The 9,540-nt window shown below is 45.8% G+C and overlaps 1 protein-coding gene across 1 annotated transcript; it reads left to right on the forward strand.

The window, feature by feature from the left end:
- The first annotated feature begins 209 nt into the window (after window positions 1-209).
- Window positions 210-7,099, forward strand: LOC101971959 (melanoma-associated antigen 10). Its single transcript, XM_040286791.2, has 4 exons — window positions 210-490; window positions 3,635-3,730; window positions 4,525-4,600; window positions 5,526-7,099. Exon 4 carries the CDS (start codon window positions 5,592-5,594, stop codon window positions 6,687-6,689), a length of 1,098 nt encoding a protein of 365 aa, XP_040142725.2. The 5' UTR covers window positions 210-490; window positions 3,635-3,730; window positions 4,525-4,600; window positions 5,526-5,591; the 3' UTR covers window positions 6,690-7,099.
- Window positions 7,100-9,540: the final 2,441 nt, after the last annotated feature.

The following is a 9,540-nucleotide window of genomic DNA, read 5'->3' on the forward strand; positions in this document are numbered from 1 at the left end:
AGACAATGATATTGATGTAGAAGTGAGGAGACCTCATATTGCAGAATAGAGGGATTCCAATTTTACCATACCCCTGCAGACAGCTCAGGGGTACCCCAAATCATGGTGAGGGGGAGGGATTTATGAACGTGAGATTTGAACAGAAGAGTGCAGCCTCTAATCATCAGAGAAAAGAGCTCCAGGCTCTGACCAGGAGTAAATGTTATTACTCTTAGTGAGGAACCAGACACAGATCAACCAATGGAAAAGACTCAGGACCCAGGATCAAAATAAAAACAATTCTTAAGGGGGATCAAGGGGACCTCAGACACCGGAAGAGAAGCCTACCTCTGATGTCAGGATAGCCTGGCCGGATGTGATGCACCCTGACTTCCGCCCTGGAGTGCTGAGGAAGTGGAGGCTCCCCGTGCGGCGCCATCTCAAGTCAACCGACACAAGAACTGTTTTCTGAATGAGGCTAAACCTCAGTTTGCTCTCCAGAATCTTACAGGTGAAGTCTTGGTCTGAGGGATGTGGTGCCGGTCCAACAGAGGGTATGTAGAGACCTGTGGTCCAGGCTCAACGACAATAGTATGTGAGGGGCCCAAGGGAAAAGTTCGGGAACCCCAATCCGGCCCTGCCTGCCACAATAGGTGGCCCCAGGTATTCGGTGGGTTGTGATATTCACTGAGTTTGCTTTGGGGATGGGACAGACGTTAAGACCTTGATTTTTAAAAAATTCTCTCTCTCATTTATATATATATATATATATATATATATATATATATAATCTCATTTATATATATATATATATATATATATATATATATATATGACAGTACAGTGCATTTTGACATATTATGCATACTTGCAGTGTATCTTATTCTAATTACGATCCCATTCTTGTGGTTATACATACTGTGGAGTTTCACTGTGGTGTATTCATCTACATACAAGGAAAGTTCTGTTAGATTCATTCCACTGTCTTTTCTATTCCCATCGCCTCCCTCTTCCCTTCATTCCCCTTTGTCCTAATCCATGTACTTCTATTCTCGCTGCCCCCCCTCCTATGCCTCCCACCCATGCCGTTGTGTGTTAGCATCCACATATCAGAGAAAACATTCAGCCTTTGCATTTTGGGGATTGGCTTATTTCACTTAGCAGGATATTCTTCAGTAGGACCTTGTTTTCATGATTGTGCTTCACGGTTGTGTAGCACACAGTACCAGCACTATGTTGATGTCAAGATTTGGATTTTGGGTGTAGCTCAGTATTAGAGAGCTTGGCACACTTGCAACTTGCATGAAAAAAGAAAAGGACAAACTGAGATGCTCAGGATAAACTGAGAAACTTCTATTACCACTGTTTACTGGTGATGAGTCCTTGCTTCCCCAATGCTGAAGTATAACACCACAGAAGCACACAGAGGCAAGTGTAGAGTGCAAAGTGGAAGTTTTAATTAAAGGACAGCAGAAAAAACTTCTCCCCAGAGGAAGAAGGGGACCCTAAAGGCAAAGTTGGAATCCATGGAAGGGTGAGGTCTTCCCTTTTTTACAGCTAAGGTCTTCTTTCAGCTTTCCCACACTCATTTCCTTTGTTTCCCTTTATCTTTCAGTGCTAGAATGCAGATGGAAAGGCCAAATGTGGGGCCTGGGTGGGCTGAAGGAGTAATCGGACCAGGAAGGGCCTGGGGTGGTTTTTGATTAGCACCTCCCTGTTTACTGGGAGCTACTTCCTTAACAGTTCCTTAGGATGGGTTCTGGGCCTTGGGGACACTAACATTTCAATTTCCCCAAGTGCAGCTCTGGTTTCCTGGATTCCATTCTCAATCATGGTCTCTTGGGCTGGGGATGTGGCTCAACTGGTGATGTGGTAGGGCACTTACCTGGCATACACAGGGCGCTGGGTTTGACACTCAACACAACATAAAAATTTAAAAAATAAAGATGATGTGTCCACCAAAAACTAAAAATGAATATTAAAAAGAATTCCCTCTCTCTCTAAAAAAATAATAATGGTCTCCATTTTCTTTACCTTACTCGATATTAGACCGAATTTACCTAACTACACTAACTACCTATCTTTAAATCTAGCTTCAGTTCCACCCCAAATTATGCAGGTCTGGATGGAGTGAGGGTGCATACCTATACTTCCAGTTACTTGAGATGCTGAGACTGGAGGATGGCAAGTTCAAGGGCAGCCTAAGCAAATAAGATCCTGTCTCAAAAATTTAAAAATAAAATGTAAAGAGACAGACATGTTGTTCAGTGGTAGAGCATCCCTGAGTTCAAGAAAATTATACTTATTTGCCTGTGTGGTCAGCTCTGCAGCACACAGGGCCAGATTGGGGGGAATGAGCCCTTCACTCAGCTTTAAAGAACCCTGGTTAGTCTCAAAGGACACAGATCAGCAGAGGATGAGGATCAAAAAACTGACAGAAACCATGTTGAGGAGAGACAGGAAAGAATGAAGGGATCCACTTGATACTGGTAGAGGAGTCCCACAAAATCCAACTCAGCCCTTGAGATCAGACCTGGGAAAATCTAGGCATGGTGGGTAGAGGTGCAGTACCTTAACAACCTCAGTTGGGTATCTGACACAAGTGATGCCCTTGGTCTTGGAGGAGGGGCTATATACTATAGAATGTCCAGAACACCATAGAAATCTGCCCCTGCAGTCAGCCCAGGGAGGCCTCATATAAGGTAAAGAAAAAAGTGGTTCCTGGCTTTGGCATTCATGTCTGAGTGAGGTTATAGTTTAGTAGCACAAGCATAGGTTCAGGTAAACAAGAAGAGGTGCCCAGACCAGCTAGAAGTCAAGGGGGGCACTGAGGAAGGACTGAGGTAACCTTGAATCAGGCCTAGTCTACTCTCATCCCTGGGAAGCCTGTAGCAGGTTTTCAGGGACTATGATTTCTGACTTTGGCATCTTGGTCCAAGGGAGCTAAGAGACTCAGTAGAAGAAGGAGGGCCTGTTGGCAGTCAGGGTTAGAAATGAGGGAGGACTGAGTGCCCTAGGACACAGAACGGGCACCACCTAGTCCTGCCCCTGCTTTTAGACTGAGCCTGTCCTTCATTCTGACTCTGGAATCTGAGGGAGGAGGACTCAGTTTAGGAGAGGAGTGGGCTGCTGCCAGGAGTCAAGGGGAGGACTCAGGGAGGAAGGAGGGGGGCTTGGACTCCAGATCAAAGGGGGACCTCTACCCTGCTAGGCCAGGGCAGGGTGGCCAGAGGCAGCACCTTCCTGTGCTTCCAGGGTGTCAGGGATGAGTGACCATGATTGAAGTGTGTGTTCTCAGGTCAGCAGAGGGAGGAATCTCAGGGGCTTCTGGGAAGTTCAGTAACAGCCCAGATCCACACATGGGTAAACTGCCCCTGCTGGCAGCCTGGGGTGGCTTCAGGCGGGACTTTGGGGAAGGGATCCCACACCTTCTTCCCCCTTTGGACCTTCCAAGAGACAGTGGCCTTGGCCTGCAAGTTGTATCTACAGGTCAGCAGAGGGGAAAGGGCCCAGACCCTGTCAGGAGTGAATATGAGTACCTTGAGGACACTCCAGACAAAGGAGGCCCCTGGAACCTGCTGGTCTGTTAACCTGGGGAAACCCCATGCAGCCGTGTCCAAATGTGCTGTCCTCACTTCTGTCTCCTCCAAATCAGGGAGGTGAGGCCTTGGTGTGAGAGAGCTCGTCAGGACGGCAGAGGAGCCACAGCTGGTCAGCAGAGGGAGGGTTCCAGCATCTGCCGGGAATCAAGGTGAGGAACTTTGGTGACAGGGACTGAATGCCATACCTCCCAAAGGAAGGGACCTCACAGAACCTGGCTTCCCTTGTAATCTACCCCATTCAGGGTCACTGGAAGTAACTCTGGCTCATTTCTGCCTCCTGGTTTGGCTGAGAGGTTTTACATGTGTAGGGACCTTGGTCCAAGAGGTGATAACATGTCAGCAGAGGGAGGAATCCAGGTCCTGCCAGACCCAAGGTATGGACTGAAAGTATCCCCATCTCTGACCCAGTGGATACCACACAGTGTGCCTGCCCACTATAGTCAGCCCTAGGAGGCCCTAAGTGGCAAGATCTTCTGCCATGGGCGCAAATATGGGAGGTATTCAGGGAGATGGGGTCTTGGTGTAAAGACGTCAGTTCATCTCAGATGGGGTGGTAGTGAGGAAGGGCAGGCGTGGGCATGAGTAAGGACTTGGGTAATCTCTCAGCCCATAATACTTTGGACCCAGGTCCAACCACTAGCCCTGGAGAACCTACACAAGGGCAGTGGGAAACTGTTCACTTCTCTGGGAAGTACCAGGCTCTTGGAGAACTGAGGAACCTGATGTGACAGGGTAACTTCATCTTAGCACAGGGATCACTATCTGGTCATCAGACACAGGTGTCCCAGTTACCCAAGAGTAAAGTGAGGACCCTAGGGGAAGGTCAAGGGTCCCAGAATACAGTGGATGCCCCTCAGAAATCTTCCCGTTACCTGCTGTCAGCACAGGAAGCCCAGGCAGGGTTGTAAAGGTTCCTTTATTTTCTGTGTGTCATTGGTTTCAGAGAAGTGAAGGCCTCAGTAAGAGGGGATTGGGCTCAGGAAAGCAGAAGGAGGATCTCGGGCATAGCCAGGAGTCAGGTAAGGACAGAAGGAACTTCTTCAGTGGAACACAAGGACCCTGATCCTCACCTGCCCTTTCTTCTCAGCCATGGGACAACCCAGTTCCATTGGCTTTACCTTCCCCTCACTTCCTTTCTGGGTGTCTCACATAGACAGGGTTTGTTTAAGGCTTTGTTAAGGTTTAAGGAAGGTGCCCTTAGATCATTAGAGAGCATCTCATACCTAAGGTGAGGACTGAGCCAGATCCTCCATGGCCAGGACACACGGAACCATTGAATTTGGCCAGCTCTTGCTTCACCTTTGAGAAGGTGCGGCCATATGTGAGGCCCCTCACTGCCTTGTGTTCCTTCACAGGAAGGTGGGCACTTCTTCACAGAGTGCCCTTCAGGCCAGCACATGGGTGGTATCCAGGTCCTGCCAGGGGAAAGGTAAGGGCCCAGAGTAAGCAGTGGGGACCTCACAGAAGGCAGCCCGTCCCTCCTATCAGGGCTGGTGGATCAGGTTGTGCTTGGAGTCTGAAACCTGTGGGACCCCTCAGTGCCTCTTACAAGAACTCCTGGAACCAGGCCGTGAAGGTTTTGTATGAGGCAGTGTCCTCAGGTCCTGGAGCAGAGGAGGCCCAGGCAGTATTTGGAGTCATGGTGTGGGGCACTCTGGGAATGTGTATCAAGGATCCCACACTAACCAGGACAGAGGGAGTCTCACAGAGCTCAGGCCCCAGAAGCCCTACTATTAACCCTGGGCCTTGTGCTCTGTAGGCTTGCTGTACCCACAGAAGTTGCCTCACTTCCTGCCTCAGGTTTTCAGGAAATAGGCCTACCAGGAGAGGAACTTGAATAGCCCTAGAGCATTGCCCAAAGAGAAGACCTGTAGTGGGCCTTTGTGAGGGGTTCCAAGGGTTCAGTTCTCAGCTAAGGCCCTGACACGCACCTTCTCTCCCCAGGCTGGTAAGTCTTCAACACTAAGCTCCTGTCCATCCTCCATCTTGCTGTCTTAGACCAGAATCATTATGCCTCGAGCCCCAAAGCGTCGGCGCTACATGCTTGAGGAAGACCTTCAGGCCCAAATGGAGAAACAGGCCCTTATGGATGCCCAGGTTTCCACAGCTGTGGATGAGGAGGATACTTCCTCTTCCTCCTCCACTTGCTCCTCCTCTTTCCCCGGCTCCTCTTCCTCCACTTCCTCCTCTTGCTATCCTCTACTGTCAAGTTCCCCAGAGGAAGATTTTGGTTATGATGAGTTACTAAGTCCTTCCCAGAGTCCTCTGACAGCTTCGTCCTCCCACACTGCCACGACCTCTACTCCATGCAGCCAATCTGATGTCTCCAGCCAAGGAGAAGAGGGTCCAAGTACCTCCCAATCCCTGACAGGTAGTAAGTCCTTGTCTAGAAGTGAGATAGATGAAAAGGTGAATGATTTGGTAGAATTTCTGCTCCTCAAGTATCGAATGAAAGAGCTGACTACAGAGGCAGAAATGCTGAATAGTGTCATCAAAAATTACCAGGAGCACTTCCCTGTGATCTTCAGTGAGGCTTCTGAGTGCATGCAGCTTGTCTTTGGCATTGACCTGAAGGAAGTGGATCCCTCGAGTCACTCCTATGTCCTTGTGACTACCCTTGGCCTCACCTATGATGGGATGCTGAGTGAAGTTCAGGGCATGCCCAAGGTTGGCCTCCTGGTACTTATACTGAGCATTATATTCATGGAGGGCAACTGTGCCTCTGAGGAGGTAGTTTGGGAAGCACTGAGTGTTATGGGGGTGTGTGCTGGGAGGGAACACTTCATCTATGGGGATCCCAGGAAGCTTATCACCCACGATTGGGTGCAGGAAGAGTACCTGGTGTATCGGCAGGTGCCTAACAGTGATCCTGCTCACTATGAGTTTCTGTGGGGCCCAAGGGCCCACAATGAAACTAGTAAAATGAGTCTTTTGGAATTTTTGGCTAAGGTCAATGGGAGTGATCCCAGAGCCTTCCCAGTATGGTATGAGGAGGCTTTGAGAGATGAGGAAGAGAAAGCCCAGGCCAGAGTTGCCACAACAGATGATGCTGCTTCCCCAGCCAGAGCAAGTTTTAGTGCCAGTAGCAGTTCTTTATGCCCAAAGTAAGGTCCTGCATAGTCAATAATCAAAGTAGTTGAAGTTCAGACTGGAGTTCGGGAGAATACATTATAAAATGTCCTTGTTTTACTATTTAGGTGATTTGGGAATTTATTTTCCTTTTGGTGTTTCAAAATGTTAATTTTACAAGAAGGTGTATGGGACACAGAATCTAAGCTTACAAATACATTCATCTCACATTCATCCTGTTACCCACTTTAATAGAGTTTTGCTCTTTTGTACAACAAATTGGGAGGCTTTCTATCTTTTCTGTAATCTGTAACAACATACATAGCATTGGGATTGGAATTTTCTTGGAAATGTGGATGGATTTAGCAGTAAAGGAAAAAATTTAACATATTGACTTTTATTATTGTATTACATTTAGTCTTACATTCTGTAAAATTAAAAGACATACACCTGGATCTGTTAACTTAAAATCAAAATTAAATTATAATAAATGAAACCTCTGCTCACTGGCTCATTTCTTCCCCAAGCTTTCATTGAGCATTCACTATTTTCAAGGACCTGGGTTGGCATTGGGATACTAGGGTAAACTAGACCCACTCTTATCTGTAGAATGGTAATCTAAGTTCAGCAGTCACATCATGAAGATGGTGAAATGTCTTCTAAGACCTAAGAATAAGTAAAGGAGGTATGAGAAGATGGTATTCCAGTGAAGAGCAATCTGGTTTTGCCCTGAACCAAGGTATTTTGGGGCATTGAGAAATTGCAGTTCTGCCTATAGAACTTCATTGTGATTAAAGCATAGTGACTGAGGCCAGACACTCAGAAAGCATCTCTTAGGGGTTAGAAAGTGGAAATCTGCTCTGAGTAGCTCCTTTTGGATGGTGAGTGGATAAAGCAGGTAAGAATCTCTACCTGGAACAGGTATAAAGGGTATCTTGAGCTCTTACATAGATATTTTATAATATAGTACACATACTAGGTATTTTAGACCCATCATCTGAAAGGGTTTCTGAAAAATAAGGTTTTCCTGATAAGTAAGTCTGTGACATGTTGCCTCCATGTCAGCCAACTCCATTAGAGAACATTTTAATCAGTTTACCTTTAGTGTAATTTGGACAACTCTAAGCAAGGGGTGATGAGTTGAAATGAATGAAAATAGTGGTTTGGATGAAAAAACAGATAGGAAGGATAGAGCTGTTCCTTAACTAAGATTTTTAGAGCTTCCCAGAGGGGAATGGGTCCTCCAAACCCAGATTTTGCAGTATGTCCTCTGAGGGAATATTTACTGAATTTAAAACATGAAATTTCAAATTTGGCTGATTAGCTATTCCATGTACTTTTGAATTGCGTATTATTTAATATGTGCTGGAGAACAACGGCAATATAAACAGTCATTACAGTTCCAATATAGGCCAGGCACTGTTCTAGGGACTTTAAATATAGTAGTACACACATCCCAACAGTCCTACTGGACAGACCTTCTCAAGCCCACTTCAGAGAAGAAGATTCCAAGCTTCACAGGGTTGTGATATTCCCATGATCCCTGGCTACTAAATGACAGGACTGGGAGGAGATCCATGGTCTGAATTATTGGAGCCCACACTCTTCCCACTGCTAGCCTGAGCCCAATCTTCTGACTTATTAGTTATTTCTCTTCTCAGCACTGCATTATGTCTCTCTAGTGACAAAACAACCCTGGAGGAAGCCAACATGCTAAAATCAGTCCTAAATAACATAACATGGCAGTGAGGATCAACCAAACTTTGTGGGTTACCTGTGGATGATTTTAACATAGGATCTTTGTGTTCCAATCCCCAGGTTCCTATAACAGCCAACTCTATATAGGAGTTGGCAGGAGTTGGCATTTCTCCAGAGCCAGACCTTTTCAACATTAACAACATCCTTCTCCTGGTCATCCCCATCATCCCTTACTATCCAAATCAGGGATCTTGTCACTGTGGCCTCTTATAACGACTGTTCTCCCTGTCAAACAGCCCAGAGTTACCTGCAAACTCTGTGACATGAAATATTCCTATTGCCTTTAGAAGTAACCTGGCCCTCCTGTCTCATTCCTGGGAGTCCCTATTATAGCAATATTTGTTTTAATATAAAATTTGCATTTGGACAGTGAAATTTGGACAACTGGTCATTTCCCCCAAACAAACTTTGTTTTTAAATGAGCTGAAGAGTAGAGTGATTTGGCCCATAATCTACTAGTTCTTCAAATCTAACATTGAAGTTAGTGAGTGAATATTTGGAATGATCTAGATACTTGCAGGAGGATTTTAATATGATACCTAATGTGAAACTGGCTAGTGAATACATATATAGATGAGTTACCTTGCCTATGTGGCCAAATCCTCCCTCACAGTGGTATATAAGGAAAGACCACAGAAATCACTGTCATTAAAACTATGAAATCTGAATTCCTAAAATCTCTGGGGCCTCCAAGAGGTGGAAATAGTTTCTTGGTGAAAAGTAAAATCATCCCCCAGTATTTCCCCCTTCCCTAGAATGGCAAATTGGTGCTATATATATGTGTGTGTGTGTGTGTGTGTGTGTGTGTGTGTGTTTATATATATATATATATATATATATATATATATATATATATATATATATATATAGTGTGTGTGTGTGTGTGTGTGTATGTGCGTGCGCATGCACAAATATGTAACAATGAATCCCACCGTTATGTACAACTATAATGCACCAATAAAATGTAAGGGAGGGAAATGAAAAAAAAAAAAAACAGTAGTTGGGCTGGGGATGTGGCTCAAGCGGTAGCGCGCTCGTCTGGCATGCGTGCGGCCCGGGTTCGATCCTCAGCACCACATACAAATAAAGATGTTGTGTCTGCCAATAACTGAAAAATAAATATTAAAAAATT

Source organism: Ictidomys tridecemlineatus, chromosome X, assembly GCF_052094955.1.
Source record: "Ictidomys tridecemlineatus isolate mIctTri1 chromosome X, mIctTri1.hap1, whole genome shotgun sequence".
Lineage (NCBI taxonomy): Eukaryota > Metazoa > Chordata > Mammalia > Rodentia > Sciuridae > Ictidomys > Ictidomys tridecemlineatus.

Bases quoted from the DNA above. Each gene is read 5' to 3' on its own strand.
- LOC101971959 (XM_040286791.2), top strand. From the start codon at position 5,592: ATGCCTCGAGCCCCAAAGCGTCGGCGCTACATGCTTGAGGAAGACCTT.